We start from the raw sequence: 17455 nt of genomic DNA on the forward strand, positions 1-17455 counted from the left end.
GGGGGTAAAAGGAGCCTATATAAGAAAAAGACCCCAAAATTGGGACTGGCCCTATAAAATAGGGATATCTGCTCACCCTACCCCAACCCCCTGTCCTGATTTTTCACACATCTGGCTAACCCCAGCCCAGCCCTGTGTGATATTCCAATCCTGGCTCACTGCCAGGAAGTGAGTTACTTTCACTTTCATTCCTCAGCAGGCAGGCAGCCAGCCTCCTCCCCCCACCTAGCCCCCAGCACCTCACCCAACCCAGCCCTGATGAGGGGAGGGAGGAGAGAGAGAGGGATGCTCCTGGGGAGGAGGGAGGAAGGAGGGGGTGCTCCATGGGGAAGGGGGGGAGAAGAATGGATGTTATGGGGGACAACAAAGGATACTGGTTCCAGAGCCGCAGAGCCTGCCTCAGCCGGGGGGGCGGGGAAGAGTCACACTCACAGGTGAGCTCCTTCCCCAACCCCTACCTCCCCCCCCTTCCCAGAGACCCCAGCAGCCCATCCCCTCCCTCAGCCTGTGCTGCATTCGGCTCTCTCTAGGACCCAGCAGCCTGCTCTTACATGCTCCACTGCTTCCCATCTGTCCGGGCTTGGCAGAGCGGTGCCCCCAGACCTAGTGGTGCCCTAGGCGGCTGCCTATTCTGCCTATGCCTAAGAACGGCCCTGCCCTCGTGCATCCTCCTCCCTTGGCACCGTGCTGCGGATGGCAAAAAGGGGGAATCTTACTGTTGTTAGCAGGAGGGCTTTCAGGAGCAATGACGGTATCGAGATTTGCCCTGCGTGCAGTGTATTGGTTGGGTTACGGTGTGTCCGGTCGTTTGAAGCAGTTTGCAGAGCTAGCAATGGCTGTGCAAAGCTGCACAGAAACCCCATTGCATCTCCCCTGCACCTTTCAGACTTGTTTTGTTTCCTTAGAGAGCAGACAACTCTGTGGGTGCACCGCCCGGTTTTGTTTTGTCTGAGTGGTTTAAGCAGCTGTAAGGGAGTGAAACGTGTTAATCCAAATCTGCCCCGTGCGCCCTGCATTCCTGCAGTATCTCAGTGATTATTGGCTTTGCTTTATTAGAATTTGGAGGTTGGTTATTGCAGAATGATTCATGTCTAAGTGCATTTCCCCCGGTTTTAAATCGCTGCTTAGTTCTGATTTTCTTGCAGGTCTTGGGAGAAGTCTCTCTCTCGCCAGTGGAAACACACTCAAACCTCGCTCTAAAGAACAGCCTAACCAAGGAATAAGCAAGAGGAACCCAGTAATGCCAGATGTTCAGTAAAAACCTAGACCTTGAGTTTGACTATTTGCAGCCGTGCTTCTATCCAGACCAAGATGATTTTTCTTTGTGCAGTCCAGACTCTGCTTCCCCAGGGGAGGACATCTGGAAAAAGTTTGAACTGCTGCCTACCCCTCCTCTGTCTCCCAGCGGGGCAGGACTTCAGGTGAACCCCGCAGGAGGGGACCCAGTGCCATGGGCAGGGGTGGCTTTCGGGGGATTCCGAACCCATGATCCTCTGGACTGGCCATCTAAACTGCTGCTGCCGGCTGAGGCCGACCTTTGGGGGAGCACAGATGAAGGAGACTTATTCAAGACAGGTTTGGGGGAATGCAACAACCTCAGCTCCGTCATGATCCAGGATTGTATGTGGAGTGGCTTTTCTGCCCACCAGACGCTGCAGAGGGCAGTGAATGAGAAATTGCAGGGCCAGTTGGGAGCAACCGTGGCACCATTGACAGCTGGCACATCCACCACCATCGCCAGCCCTGGGGCCACCAACAGACAAGCAGAGCTCCCCAGCTCTATGTTGGAGTATATGGATCCTGCAGAGGTGTTCCCCTTCCCCATGAACAAGAGGGAGCCAGTGACAGCAGCCCAAGCACCATGGGGAAGGGATGGCATCCAGGTGAACTTGAGTGGGAGCAGTGGGATTGAAGAGGGGGCAGCAGCTGCCACCCAGCGCAGCAGCTGCCACACAAGTGCCACCAGCAGCTCAGGAGGTGATACTCTCAGGGACTCGGGTAAATACTCCACTCATCACAGATTTGTTAGTCTGTGTACATATCCCCAGAGGTATTTGTATGTGCACGGTTGTCCCATCCTCAAATGCAGCTTTTGGGGGCAGCATCACCTTTATGATGCATCTCCCCTCAACCAGAGGCACTGAGGGAAGCAGAGTGAATTCATTACGGGCAGCCTTGCAAAATTCAGTTCACTTAAGGAGGGTGTCATTTGATGGTCAGGTAAACTAGCACTAGTTGTTACCCTGGTAAGGTGGGTGAGTAATGTAGTGCCTGGCTGGTACACTGTGAACCTTCTGCAAGGCTGCCTTAGGCTATCGACATTGAGAAAGAACAAGGGGTGGTCGTTTTCTCTCTCTCTGTCTTCACATTGTCCTTCCTGTAATAAAAATTAAGCTCAGGGCATGTCTACACTACGCACAGAAGTTGACCTGTGTTAGGTTGACTTACAGCCAGGGCAGTAATTACTGCAGTTTTTCATGTCCACACGACCCGCTTTCTGTCAGTGGTGCATGTCAGGAGCGATGGAAGCAGCCTAAAAGGGGGGGGGCACCAGAGCCCGAACCGTGACCCCGCTCTTGTGCTGCCTCTTTTCCCCTATCGACACAGCTCAGGTTCTCGGCTCCCTCCTAGGAGCCAGGTTGTCCCTGGACTCCAGGAGCAGAGCTCCCTACCAGGAGCCCCCTGGGGGACAGCCAGGCTCCCAGCGGGGAGCCGGAAGTCTGGGCGCAGCTGGGCTTCCAGCAAAAAGCCCGGAGCCCAGGTGGAAACCGGGCTCCCTGCAGGCAGTGGGGAGCCCAGGCATCAGCCCGGCTGGGAGCCAGGAGCCTGGAGTCTGCTGGGCTGCAAGCCGGGAGCCTGGGGTATCCGGATTCTAGCTGGAGCCCCCCCACCTGCCCAGGGGTGACAGCAAAAGCTGTGAGCTGGGCACAGGGTTCACAGCAAGGATGGGAGCCTACCAGCCTTTCTTGTCAATTCCATGGCTGCAGCTGTGAGCTCCCTGCTGCCCAGGACCTCTGAACTTGAAAAGAAGGACAGCCAAACACCCATGTAAGCCATGCGCCGCCCTAAGTACGCTGACATAAACCCTACGCTTGTTGTGGCGGTGGAGTTATTATAGCGGTGTAGTAGGGCCCTAGTGGGAGCAAAGCTGTAGTGTAGACACGGACATGATTAGTTTGACGTAAGCTGCCTTACATTGGCTGAACTCTGTAGTGTAGACCAGGCCCTAGTCTTCCCTTTCCCCAAGCTCCTCCACACACCCCATGTGGTCAGGAGACCAAATTAAATAAATCCATGACCCAAGGTCGGGGTGGGCAAACTACAGCCCGCGGGCCAGATACAGCCCGCCAGCCATTTTAATCCGTTCCTCGAGCTCCCCCTGAGGAGCGGGGTCTGGGGCTTGCCCTGCTCCAGCGTTCCATCCAGGGAGCAGGGTCGGGGGCCTCTCCATGCAGCTCCCAGAAGCAGTGGCATGGCCCCACTCCAGCTCCTACACGTAGGGGCAGCCAGGGGGCTCCGGTCTGCACGCTGCCCCCGCCCCAAGTGCTGCCCCTGCAGCTCCCATTGGGCGGGAGCCATGGCCAATGGGAGCTGCAGGGGCAGTGCCTGCGAACGGTGCAGTGTGCAGAGCTGTCTGGCCATGCCTCCGCATAGGAGTTGGAGAAGGGACATGCTGCTTCCAAGAGCTGCTTGAGATAAGTGCTGCCGGAGCCTGCACTCCTGAGCCTCTTCCAGCTCCCCAACCCCCTGTCTCAGCCCTCCAAACTCCTCAATTCCAGCCTGGAGCACCCTCCTGCACCCCAAACCCCTCATCCCCAGCCATCCCCAGCTGGAGCCTTCACCCCCCATGACCCAAACCCCTGCCCCAGCCCTGATCCCCATCCTGCCCTTTGAACCCCTTTGTCCCAATCCGAAGCACCCTCCTGCACTCCAAACCCCTCCTCCCCAGCTCCAAACCCCTGCCCCAGCCCTGATCCCCATCCTGCCCTTTGAACCCCTTGGTCCCAATCCGAAGCACCCTCCTGCACTCCAAACCCCTCATCCCCAGCTCCACCACAAAACCTGCATCCCCACCCAGAGCCTGCACCTACCCCAGAGCCACCCCACAGCCCTCGGTCATACCCCCTTTCTTTGTTTCTTACATCTCAGTGAGTCAATAAAAAAAAGATTGAGGAAAAGCGGGTGGCCATATTCCTCAGTTCTTGAGGATCCCCGCCCCCTGCCTGGAAGCGCTTGTGCAGAGAGAGGGAGGAGGGGTAAGTAAAATGGCGGCTGAAGCAAGGGGAGGGGGTGTGGAGCTGGGGATGAACAAGGATTGCAGAATCAGTTCAGTAGAGAACATGACAGTGGAGTGAGCCCTTAGGGCAAGGGTCATCAATTCTATTTTGTTTCTTGGTCAAGGTCCAGACTCCAGAGAAAAGAATATAAAAAATAACAATATTGATAATAACAAGTACATACAAAGATGCTGGGGTCTCTTCAAAAGCCTCTGGTGGTCCAGATTTGGCCTGTGGTTCTCTAGATTATCCCTGCCTTAGGGCATGGGCAGGGCCGGCTTTATGCGGGGCCCGATTCGAATACCTGGTGGCGGTCCGGGTCTTCGGCGGCGGGGGGATCCGCTCCGGGTCTTCCGCGGCACCAAAGGACCCCGTGCTTTGGAAATGCCGCCGAAGACCCGGACCCCCGGGTGCTGGCTGAGTAAAAAAATTAAAAAGGTGCCTAAGGCACGGGGCCTTCTTAGGCGCGGGGCCCTCTTAGCCGCGGGGCCCGATTCCCGGGAATCGGGGGAATCGGCCAAAAGCCGGCCCTGGGCATGGGAACCCCTGCAGTCGAAGAGAGGGGAGGCTGGGGGAGAGTCCACCCCCAGCAGATTCAGAAGAGGTCAGAGGGCTGTGTGGTGCCATGAAAGTTAGTCTGGAAGAGGGGGAAGCTTGTAAATCCCAGACCACTCTCATTTGCTTTTCTTTATTAACAAAAACATAGCCAAAAACTAAACCCATTACTGTCCTCGTGTTTTACCCCCTCACAGTTCTAGCTGGTGTATGGGTTTGCCAGTAGGTGGCAGCATGCTTGTCATAGGGCATTGCCTTTTGGAAAGGATTCCTTGAAGGGGTCCTTTTGCAGGCAGCTGATGATAAAGCAGACAGTGGTATATAACTAAAGGGCATCCAATCCTGGGCACGTTTTTACTTAACAGATGCTGGATGAATTTGAGTGTTCTTTTTTAACTTCTCCCATGCCAAAGCCTACAGTGTAGTTTATCTCAAAATTCATTCATGTGGCCAAATAAAATGCAGCTGATGCAGAATGTATTGTGTAAATAGTGCATTTGCCAATATAGGAAAATGTTTTTAGTGTAAAATAATCCTGCCCTGTACATGGCTTTTAAATGGCTGGGCAGTCTAATAATTTAGCAGGGAAATGTTTGACTTTGGACTTTTGGATTAAGACACAGAGAAAAATCCAGAATGCTAAAAAAATCCTCTCATGTAGAAAACCCACCTGTAATTGCAAAGAAGCCCCATTCAATTGTAAGCACAGTTTCTCAAATGTAAATGAGTGGATCCATATGACCATAATGCTAAACTTGATGACAAGTTTCCTGTTTCAATGTCCCTTTAATGGCTGTGACTGGACAGCTTTCTGAGAGGCAGCACTTCCTCCCCACAGGAGCTGTCTTCTTGGCAGTAGCCCAGAGCACCGTCTTACTGAGACTCTCACGCTGGAACAGCTTCACAGTCTGCATCAGAACAAATCCAGCGACTGTTTAGTTTTCTGGCTCCTTTTTGATCAAGCAAGGATGGCGTTATGATATTGTGAGTGCGCGTGTGTGTTTGTGCACGCGCACACGCATGTGTGTTCTGTGCCCCAGTTTGATGGTTACAGTATAAATTAGGGCATTTTCTCTAATACTGTTTCCTCTAGTGTGTTTATTTGGGTTGCACCTTCATGTGTCCTCCTATTGTACAGCTTGAAAGTGCAGAAAACTGTCTGGTTTAGGGTTCTAAATTTAATTTTGCAAAGATCCCCACTTATTGTGTCTGGGTGTGAGTGTATGCACTATCTATCTCCATCTATCTGTAGATAGTACATGCCGCCTATTTTTATCCTCAGTTACTGCATTTTTGCTTTTAGTGCATACCTTGAACACTAAAAAACCTATGGATTGCCGTTTGTCCTGAGAATCCACACAGATATGTTACTAGTTTTTAAATGTCAAGGTCCTGTATGAATATTTTTTGTCGAGAACAACTTACTTTCTTTATCTTATATTTTGTATTTCTAAAGATGAGGAAGAGGATGAAGTGGAAGACATTGAGGTTCTGGCAGAGGAGAAAAGACACACTTCCTCCAAAAAGACTGTTATGACTTGAGGAGCTCGGTTTGTTTTCCTTAACCAAAAGAAGGATGAGAGGAGATATGATTACACTCTTTAAATATATCAGAGGGATAAATACCAGGGAAGGAGAAGAATTATTTCAGCTCAGTGCTAATGTGGACACGAGGACGAACGGATATAAACTGTCAGTCAGGAAATTCAGGCTTGAAATTAGACGAAGGTTTCTAACCATCAGGGGAGTGCAATACTGGAACAGTCTACCGAGGGAAACAGTGGGGGCGAAGGACCTCCACGACTTTAAGATTAAGCTAGATAAGTTTATGGAGGGGATGGTATGATAGGATAACGGGCTTAGTCAATAGGTCAATGTGCCTGGTATGATGTAACCTTTTCCAGAGGGTTTGGCTGGAGAGTCTTGCCCGCATGCTCGGGGTTCAGCAGCGCCATATTTGGGGTGGGGGAAGGAATTTTTCCAGGAAGGAAGATTGTGGTCCTGTGGTTTTTTTTTTTTCCTCCAAGCATGGGGCAGGGTTCACTTGCTAAGGAGTGGGTGGATCGGCTTATGTGGCCTGCATCTTGCAGGAGGTCAGACTAGATGATCATAATGGTCCCTTCTGATCTTGAATTCTATGATTCTATGATTCTATGACTATTATTCTAAAGCATTGCACCCCGATTCACCAGTATTATTACTACGCCACCACTTCCCCATACATTGAAAGTGAAGATGCCCTGCCGCAGGAAAAGCTAAAAAATGAGGTGCCCCATGTCACAGAACCCATGATCCAATCAGAGTCTAAGAGTTCAAGTCCTCAAAATGTAGAGTCAGAGGATAGCAAACGTCTACGCCTCAATTGTCTGGAACGTCAGCGGAATAAGGATCTGCGCTCTAGTTTCCTCACGTTAAGGGATCATGTACCTGAACTGGTTAAAAATGAGAAAGTTGCAAAAATACTCATCTTGAATAAAGCCACTGATTATATCCATTCCCTTCAGGCAGAGGAACACAAGTTATTGCTAGAGAAGGAAAAATTGCAAGTCAGACAACAGCAGTTGCTAATGGAAATAGAACACATGGAGACGTGTTAACTTTTTTTTTACCTGACCTGGACAGTCACTGCCACTTTGCACATTTTTGATTCTTTAAAAAAAATTGTGTTTTCTGATGTTAATGTTGTTTTCCTTTCGATCCAATCCTTGAACTAGCTGACGAACTGTATTATCCGGGTAGAGAGTACATGGATGTTTTTGCAAGGAGTTCAACAAACTGCCAAACAACGATGCACTGCCCTCGTATTGCTTAAGAACTATAGATGTTCTTTAAAAGTTGTGAGCATTTGGAGCTACTGATGGCACCTAGTTGAGTTTAAAAACATTGATTCCTAATTTTGAATGGTGCTTATGTTCTACCAGATGTAACTTCAGGGGTTACCATTTGTACTTCTGTGGGCATTTTCTGTAAACGCGATGTACACACTTGCCTTTTGTACATGTCTTGGATTATGAGAGGTGGAGAAGTTCATACCTAAGTTCGGTAATACCTCAATGTTTGAGGAGCATGTTTTTGTATACAAATATATTGTTAATCTCTGTTATACAGGCAGGGTAAGAATTAGTACAGTACGTACTTTAGTATGATGCTGAGACAACTACATTTGATACTTATATTTTCATGTGAAAATGAGTTCTGAAAGTTGGCCGTGGATATTACTGTATCTCTTTTTTGAACTAAGAAAACTTTTGTAAAGGAATTTACTAAATATGCCTTTTCTTAGACTGTTTCTTCCAGTTGATGTATTTGTTAATGTTTGGTGCATAGAACTGGGTAACCGCAAAGTTCCATTTTTAATTTCTTACAAGGATGTACATTTAGTGTGTTTCTTATAACATTTTGAAATACCTTGTGTTTATGAAAATAAATAGCAGTTACATGATGTGCTCTTCAATATTTATTTTTCAACATAGTTATTCTTTTTTATTATAAATGCTATTACTTTAATGGTGCCCATGAGACATAAAGACACGATTCCAGTTCCTATGCATTTACAATCACAGGATAGAGCTTATATTACAGGAGGGATGAAATGCCAGCGAATTACCATTTCTCGTAACAAAGTAATTGTAATGGGAACAATTGTAATGTACTCCTGTCAATCCACATTCAGCGCTCTCCTTTGATACAGTGATCTTTCTAAGGCAATGGTTTTCCACCTATGGTCCGTGGACCCCTGGGGTCTGCAGACTATGTCTAAGATTTCCAAAGAGGTCTGCACCTCCATTTAAAACTTTGTAGGGGTCCGCAAATGAAAAAAGGTTGAAAACCACTGCTGTATGGGCCTTATGCAAAGCCCATTAGGACTCTCAGCAGGGTTTGGGTCAATCACTGAATGCACAGCACTCTCAGGGCTAGGATGCATTGCTGATTTCCACCAGCTGGTGATCTGGCTCCCATACCTGAGGTATCATCATGAGAGCAGAATATTAGTGGAAATAATTGCCCTAGGAAGGAAAGAGAAGTGTTTGTGTGGTGAACCAGGATCTTAGGAGCTGAGTCTTACTCTTGAATTCTGTTCCTTCTTTCTTAGGCTATGGCTACACTTGCACTTCAAAGCGCTGCCGCGACTCTCCCAGTGCTGTCCGTACTCCACCTCCCTGTGGGGAATAACGTACAGCACTGGGAGCTGCGCTCCCAGCGCTGGGGCTTTGACCACACTGGCGCTTTGCAGCGCCGCAATTTGCAGCGCTGGAGAGGGTGTGTTTTCACACCCTGCTGCAGCGCTGCAAATTTGCAAGTGTAGCCATGGCCTTAATGTATCAAAGGACATAACCCAAAGGTTGGTCACCATTTGTTAGGAGAGTCGGTATAACCCCCTTGCTCATTCCCCATATTTTGAGAAGGATTCATAGCAACAGTTTCCCCTTCAAAACCTGAAGCTGCCTGTATCTATTGGGTTTCTGGGAAACTGGCCGAGCGGAAGCCCGCCCAATGCTAAAGGACCCCCCCCCAGCCTAAGGGGAGGATCTACGGGACCTCAGAAACCCACTAATTTCGGGGGACAACTCATAAAAGAACAGGGACAGGAGTGCGGTCAAAGGGTCATAAGAAGGGAGCCTGATGGGGAAACCGAGCAGAGAACCCCGGACAGCGCCCACTGCTCCTCGAAGGCATCAAGGGAGCCAGTGGATGCCGCCCAGAGGAACTCCGCCCGGATACATGAACAGACTAAGGACCGGAAACAAGCCCCACAGTCACAGGAGTCTCCATTGGCCAACCGCCTCTCCCTGGTCGCGTAGATGGCCATTTGCGGAGTGGTTACCTGATCCAGCCCTGACAAGGTAGAAGCCATCCCTGGGAGAGGCCTAGGGGCTAGGAGAAAAAGCCCAAGCTGATTGGGGAAGGAGCTATACCTGGGCCATGCCCCAATCAGGGCAGCTGGGCCTTATACGAAGGCCAGGGCAGCCAGAAGCAGAGCAGAGTCTCTCCTCTAGCTGTGGAGGGAGACTGGCCTGGCTGCAGGGGAATAAGAGGGTACCTGGGAGTGAAGCAGGGCTGGGGAAGAGCCAGAGGAGCAGGGGTGCTCCAGTCTGGTGACTCCCCAAGCTGCAGGGCCTGGTTCCAGGCCCATAGAGGTACTGGGTGGTAGAAGAAGGCAGCAGGTCAAACCCCCTTGCCTGTGAGGAGTGGCTTTTCTACTGCAGTCTGCCCCAGTGAGTGGGGGCTAGGTAAGGACTGGCAGTAGCCCAGACTGAGGTGAGGTGGGGGTAGTGGGTGGGGGCTCCCTGGGGAAGGGAGACCCATAGAGATTGTTGGGGTATTGCCAGAGGGCAGCACCCCAGAGAAAATAGGCACCAGAGTCTGGGAGGGACATGGGGTGGCCAAGCTGTGGTGGATCACAGGTCTGCAGAGGGTGCTCTGGGCTGGGAGCTAATTCCCTGAGACCAGCAGGTGGTGCTGCAGGGGTGAGTCCACATGCTTACAAGGCCCCACGTTTGAAAAGGGGGAAAGAAGCACAATCTGTGGTTTCATATCAACATTTGAAACCTGTTTATCCATTTATTAGCCGCCCTGGCCAACCATTCACACAGGTGGAGATAGCCCTGGGTGATGCTTCTTTAACAGGAGAATGGATGGCATGGAAGAGCCAAAATTAAGACATTTCGGTGCCCCGTGACTTGCACATAATGGCCAACAGAAACCCACCGCAGAGGCGAATACATCTCAGCACTGGGGGGAGCAACCCCTCACAGAGACCATTTGTCATGCGGGTTTGGGATACTGCTGGTGAACATAGCGAGGGGCTAATATAGCAGGGGGGGATTCTCAGCCACTCTGGGCACTGCCTGGGCAGAAAGGAGCCAGTCACAGCTGGGAGACACCTCCCCCCACAAAATGGGGAAGCCTCTGGCTTTGTGTATTAAATATGGGGCAAGTCATTTTCTTCAGCAAACATTTTAATGGAGATAAAGAAATGAGCATCAAATGAGACAAGAAAGTTGACCATTTAAACCCCTGTAACCGCCAAGATGGAGAATGGCTCAAGGCAACACATTCCCTCCAAAACAGGAGAACTTGCTGCAACTAAACAGGGGAACGTCTCAAAACTCCCAATGCTTTTTAACAGACATTTGATAATTACTCAGAAAAAGGCAAAATCTGACAGCTGATATCAATGTTCAGTCTTTAAAGAGAGAGAAGGGTGGAAATCTGGAGAATTTTGGATCAATTTTCACAAATAAGAGAGGAAAATGGAACAATGTGTGGGACTTTATATCGATAGTCAACAGTAGGTAGAGGTTACATTTGAGTGACTGAGGGTAGGTCTATACTTACCGCGCGGGTTGACGCGGTGAGTTCGACTTCTTGGAGTTCGAACTATCGCGTCTAATCAAGATGCGATAGTTCGAACTCCCCACGCGCTCTGGTCGACTCCGGAACTCCACCACCGCGAACGGCAGTGGCGGAGTCGACCTTGGAGCCGCGGACTTCGTTCCCGCGGCGTCTGGACGGGTGAGTAGCCCGAACTAAGGTACTTCGACTTCAGCTACACTATTCGACTCCCCCCCCTTAGTGTAGACCAGGACTTATATTGTTATTTGACAACTCAAGAGAAAAAGGGCAACATCTGCAAAGATTTTCTAACATATTCAAGAATTTGGAAAAGGTCAATCAGATTTTGTTAATATTTTATAATTAGAGAGAGAGGGGAAAAATCTCAGGGAATATTAAATAAGTAACAGATACCTAGAGAGGAAGTGGGGCAAAATTTTAGGATATTCTCCTGAAGAGCTCCATGTAGCTCAGAAATTTGAGTCTCACCAACTGAGGTTGGTCCAAGAAAACATACCACCTCAACCACGTGTCTCTATAAATGCAAAGCAATGCACTATTGGAGGGGAAAAGTGATCATTTAACTATCAACTCAAGAAAGGGAGCTGCATGTTGCTGTAGCCAGCTCAGTGACAAACTGCACTCAGTGCACAGCTGTCATCACAATGGGGCAAAATCTGAGGAAGAGACTAGAGGAAGGGTCAATAATTGGAGAGAAACCTGACTGGATTTTAAGTATCAGGGGGTAGCCGTGTTAGTCTGTATCCACAAAAACAACAAGGAGTCTGGTGGCACCTTAAAGACTAACAGATTTATTTGGGCATAAGCTTTCGTGGGTAAAAAACCCACTTCTGCAGATGCCACCAGACTCCTTGCTGACTGGATTTTATGTCCCGTCGGTGACAATCACAGAGACACGAGGGAGAATTTTATATTTTATCACTATCGGAGACAGCCGTGCCGCTAAAAGGTGAGCAGTGTAGCCCCTCATTGTCGGCAGGAGAGAGCTCTCCCACCAACACAATAAATCCACCCCCAGCCAGAGGCAGCAGCTTAGTGACAAAACCAACCCCCCGAATGACAAACGTTTTACTGAGGAAAAGCACAGGTGAGGACAGCGATCTGTCAGCTGGAGAGTTCCCCCAACAACAAAATAAATCCACTCCCAGCCAGAGGCGGTGGCCCTGTCTGACGGTGAGCTCTCCTCCCCCCACCGACAAAGCATTGTCCACACTAGCGTGTTTTGTCGGTAAAACTCTTATCGTTGGGGTGTGTGTATTGGGGGGGGGTGTTTTTTCACACCCCTGAACCAGGAAAGTTTTACCCACAAAAGTGCCGCGCGGCCAAGGTTGCGGAGAGGATGTCGTATCCCCCCCGCGTCACGTGGAGACCCCCCGGCTGCACAGAGATAGTTCAACCCCCGCCCCCAGCTCCGGCGGATTTTCCGCCCCCGCCCAGACACACGAAGGGGAACCCCCGGCCCTGAGTCCCGCCCCTCTCCTGCTGCCCCCGGGGCTGAGCCTGGCCGAGCCGGGGGCAGCGGCTCCATCTCTAGCCAGGCCCCTGCTCCAGCCCCCGCAGATCCCCCCACCAGGGGCCACGGCTGCCAATCAGGGCGCGTGAGGGGGAAAGAACTACGCTTCCCAGCATGCCCCGGGAGGGGGAGGGCGGGCAGACAGGGTGTCTTCCGCTTCCTGCAGGATGGAAGGGCCCGTTGTTGGGGCAGCCGGTCACTTCCGGTCCGAGGCGCTTCAGGAACTACATCTCCCAGCCTGCCCTGGGGCGCGTCCAGCCTCTCGAGCTCAGGTAAGGGAGGGACCCGGGGTCATCCTGGAACCCCCGCGCAGAGATTCCCCCGCCGGTCCCTGCGCCCCGCTGACGTCATTCCGGGAGCAGAGGCCTGCGGCACCCTCAGCCCCCCTCCCGCCCTGGCGGCCAGTGTTGGCAGAAGCGGGACGGGGGCAGGGCCCTGCCTGCTGCATCTTCCCCCTGCCACCAGCCTTGCGCCCCTCCATTGGCCACTGCCCCCCCCCCTTCCCCCGGCTTTGAGCAGGGCTCCAGCCAGCAGCAGGACCCACCAGCACTGGACAATTTGCCTGTTTTTAAGAAAAAGTTGGGACACCGGTGGGCAGTGATGAGCTGCCAAAATCGTAACAACCGGTTCCCTATAAAAAGTTCTGATTTAAGGGGGCGGAGCGGGGGAGAGGCAGGGGGAGATATACTCGTGGGGCCGGGGGCAAATTGCCCCACTTGCCCCCTTGGCAGCCCTAGAGCTTGCAGCCCCCTCCCCCCTTACCTTGCCAGCAGCTCAAAGCAGCAGGATGACTCCGGAGCTCAGCTGAGCTGCCCAGCAGGTGCCGGCGGCTGGTCACGCTGCAGCTGGGGGGAAGCGGGGGAAGGGAAGGGGGAGCCTCAGCCTCCCCAGCTGGGAATCCTGGGAGCAACAGGATGGTCCGGCCCGCGGACCGGAGTTCTTTGCCCACCCCCTGGCCCTTTAACTACCGGTTCTCCACAGCGGTCTAATTTTAGCAACCGGTTCTTGAGAACCTGTGGGAACTGGCTCCAGCTCACCACTGCCTGCGGGGGCTGAAATACAGGATGATCCTTTTAGAAATGGGACATCCGGTCACTGTCGCCTTACCCAGAGTGGGGCAGCACCGCACCCCCACCGCCGCCTCGCCTCTCAGGACCTGCCCGCTGGCCAGGCTGTCACAGAGCCAGGCAGTGCGGGGCGGCTGCTCCTCTGGCTGGTGGTGTCTTGGAGCAGGCAGCCGGGGCATCCCCCCTCCCCCATCTGTGGCTGGTGCCAGGGGTTGCGACTGCTCATCTCCCAGCCCCCTGTGATTCCTCATGCAGCTGATAAGAGCCACTTGGATGGGGAGACCTGGCTCCGGAGTCGGTAGGGCCCTTGTGGAGCAGCCACCGCAGGGGGACCCCTACTGGCACACAGCCCCTCGCTACCCCTCTCCTTGGCTGCCCCCTGCCCGCACATTCTCTAACTGCCCCCACCGGCATCCTGAGCGATTTTCAAACTTTTTGAGCTGAGTCCCCCCTTGGAGTTATATTTTTGGGTTGCGTTCCCCCCATAACCCAGACAGGCTGGGTGGCCTGCTGAGGTGAGTCAGGGGGTGGCGGCGCTGTGCCCTCTCTGAACCCCGCTGTGTGGAGCAGGCCCCACTCCAAATAGAAGTCAAATTGTGTCTATACCCAAGAGTCCCAGCCTGGAGCCCTCCTGAGTCTGCCTCCTGCCTCTGTTGGGATCTGGCATTTTTATAGTATGTTGAGGGGGGGGCTCAGAAAGAAAAAGGTTGAGAACCTCTGCTCCAGCAGTTGTCAAAGATAAGTGTTAACTGTGTTTCAAGATGGCTTCAGCTAACTCCCTTAGTACCCTAGGATGAATTTCATTAGGCCTTGCAGACTGTAGTACATCTAACATCAAAATATTTATTAATGAGGGCTGTTGATTAATTGCACTTAACTCATGCGATTAACTAAAAAAAACGCAATTAAAAAATTAACTGTGATTAATCACAGTTTTAATCGCACTATTAAACAATAGAATACCAATGGAAATTTATTCAATATTTTGGATGTTTTTCTACATTTTCATATATACGGTATTCTGTGTTGTAATTGAAATCAAGGTGTACAATATTTTTTATTACAAATATTTGCACTGTAAAAATGCTAAACAAAAGAAACAGTATTTTTCAATTCACCCCATACAAGTACTGTATAGTGCAATCTCTTCATCATGAAAGTGCAATTTACAAATGTAGATTTTTTTTATTACATAACTGCACACAAAAACAAAACAACGTAAAACTTCAGAGCCTAGAAGTCCACTCAGTCCTACTTCTTGTTCAGCCAATTGCGAAGACCAACAAGTTTGTTTACATTTACAGGAGATAATGCTGCCCTCGTCTTAGTTACAATGTCACCACAAAGTGAGAACAGGCATTTGCATGGCACTTTTGCAGGTAGCATTGCAAGGTATTTACATGCCAGATATGCTAAACATTCATATGCTCCTCCATGCTTCGGCCACCATTCCAGAGGACATGCTTCCATGTTGATGACACTCGTTAAAAAAATAATGTGTTAATTAAATTTGTGACTGAACTCCTTGGGGTAGAATTTTACATCCCATGCTCTGTTTTACCTGCATTCTGCCATATATTTCATGTTACAGCAGTCTCGGATGATGACCCAGCACATGTTGTTTGTTTTAAGAACATTTTCACTGCTGATTTGACAAAACACAAAGAAGGTACCAATGTGAGATTTCTAAAAATATCTACATCACTAGACCCAAGGTTTAAGAATCTGAAGTGCCTTCCAAAATCTGAGAGGGATGAGGTGTGGAGCAGGCTTTCAGAAGTCTTAAAAGAGCAACATTCCAATGCAGAAACTACAGAACCAGAACTAATGAACGTGCGTTGGTCAGCACTGCTTTGGATTGTTATTGAGCAGACTCTGTCATCAGTATGAAAGCATGTCCTCTGGAATGGTGGTTGAAGCATGAAGGGACATACAAATCTTTAACACATCTGGCACATAAATGTCTTGCAACGCCAGCTACAATAGTGCCATGCAAATGCCTGTTCTCACGTTCTGGTGACATTGTAAACAAGAAGCAGGCAGCATTATCTCCTGTCAATGTAATGTCAAAAAAAACTTTGTTGAGAGCAATCTGCTGAACAGTTAGTTAGTGACTGGACTTGCAGGCTCTAAAATTTTATATTGTTTTACATTTGAATGCAGTTTTTTTGTACTGCATATGTAAGTTCAACTTTCATGATAAAAAGATTGAATGTTTTGTACATTCTACATATGTAGGTTCAACTTTCATGATAAAGAGATTGCACTACAGTACTTGTATTAGGTGGATTGAAAAATACTATTTCTTTTGTTTTTTTACAGTGCAAATACTTTGTAATCAAAAACAAATAAAAAGTGAGCACTGTACACTTTGTATTCTGTGTTGTAATTGAAATCAATATATTTAAAAGGTTTTTTATTGTTTAACAGTGTGATTAATCGTGATTCATTTTTTTTTAATTGTTTGACAGCCCTATTATTAACCTGTTATTTCCCCATTGTGGTTTCTGTTCCTTCCCCCTCTTGGTTAAGAATTATTGTTTTACGTATCTGGTCACAATTAAACTTTTTTAGTGAATGTAAGAAGGCATTAAACACCTTATTCTTCTTTTAGTCACCTGCTATGAGCTCTCCTTCCCTGGTAAATAGAGGACCTACACTTTCCTTTACCTGTGTCTTGCTCCTAATATAGTTATAGAACCTTTATCTTATTGCCTTTTATGCCACTTGGCTAGTGTAACTCATTTGGTGAGTTAATCTTTCAGATTTTGTTCCCACATGCTTGTGCTACTCTTTTGTACTCATCTGTAGCAATTTGTCCATGATTCTACTTGTTTAGGATTCCTTTTTATTTTCTGGTCATTAAAGAGCTCCTGATGGAGCCATATTGCCTGCTTACTATTCTTTCTGTCTTTATTTGTGATAGTTTGGTGTTGCTCCTTTAATATTGTCTCTGAGAAACTGCCAGATCTCGTCAACAGTTTTTTTCGCCTCAGATTTTTTTCCCATGGGACCTCGCCTTTTTGAAATCCATTGTCCTTATTCTGTTACTCTCATGCCGTCCTTCTCATAGAATCTTGAAATCTGTCATTTCATGATCACTTTTGCCCATATTGCTTCCTACCTTCAGTTTCCTAACTAACTCCTTCTTGTTAGTCAGAATCAGGTGTAAAATGGCCATCCTCTGGTTACTTGTTCAATCTTCTGAAAGAAACAGGAGTCCCCAGTACATTGCAAGAACTTATTGGATAAGTTTGGCTGAATTATCTTTTCTAACAGATGTCTGAGTAGATAAAGTCTCCCCCCTATTACTAACTATGTTTTGAATTTTTCTGTTATATGCATGACAGTCTAGAACATCAGTGTGCAGGAAAAGCGCCTGGGGGGAATTGTGCCTGTTCTGACATGTCTCCTATCGCTCTTTTTGCCCTAACAGGCTGCGGCGTAACATCCCTATTTTGCTCCAGATCATTCCATCCTTCCAGGGAAGGGAAATGGCTGCAGTGGAGCCAGTTGAGGTAGGGATTATCAGGGAGTTGCTGGTGGGTTCCCTTTGTCGGGAGAAGGGCTGTAAATACATAGGCGGTGGACACTTTTGTGGGGGTTGGTCAGGAAATACACCAGGTGGAGAAAGGGAGGGGGGCAGAGTCTGATAAACCTGAGATTTGTTTACTGTGAGGCCTAGA

General features: G+C 49.4%; 1 protein-coding gene across 1 annotated transcript; it reads left to right on the forward strand.

The window, feature by feature from the left end:
- The first annotated feature begins 628 nt into the window (after positions 1–628).
- LOC120388103 (N-myc proto-oncogene protein-like) lies at positions 629–8194 on the forward strand. The gene is made up of 4 exons (XM_039509693.1): positions 629–751; positions 1146–1998; positions 6289–6364; positions 6985–8194. Exons 2-4 carry the CDS (start codon positions 1248–1250, stop codon positions 7427–7429), a joined length of 1272 nt encoding a protein of 423 aa, XP_039365627.1. The 5' UTR covers positions 629–751; positions 1146–1247; the 3' UTR covers positions 7430–8194.
- Positions 8195–17455: the final 9261 nt, after the last annotated feature.

The sequence above is a fragment of the Mauremys reevesii genome, linkage group 22 (genome assembly GCF_016161935.1).
Source record: "Mauremys reevesii isolate NIE-2019 linkage group 22, ASM1616193v1, whole genome shotgun sequence".
In the NCBI taxonomy this organism is placed as follows: domain Eukaryota; kingdom Metazoa; phylum Chordata; order Testudines; family Geoemydidae; genus Mauremys; species Mauremys reevesii.

Bases quoted from the DNA above. Each gene is read 5' to 3' on its own strand.
- LOC120388103 (XM_039509693.1), top strand. From the start codon at position 1,248: ATGTTCAGTAAAAACCTAGACCTTGAGTTTGACTATTTGCAGCCGTGC. The intron at 1,999-6,288 runs GTAAATACTCCA...GTATTTCTAAAG, and splicing joins TGATACTCTCAGGGACTCGG to ATGAGGAAGAGGATGAAGTG. The intron at 6,365-6,984 runs TATGACTTGAGG...ATTCTATGATTC, and splicing joins ACTTCCTCCAAAAAGACTGT to TATGACTATTATTCTAAAGC.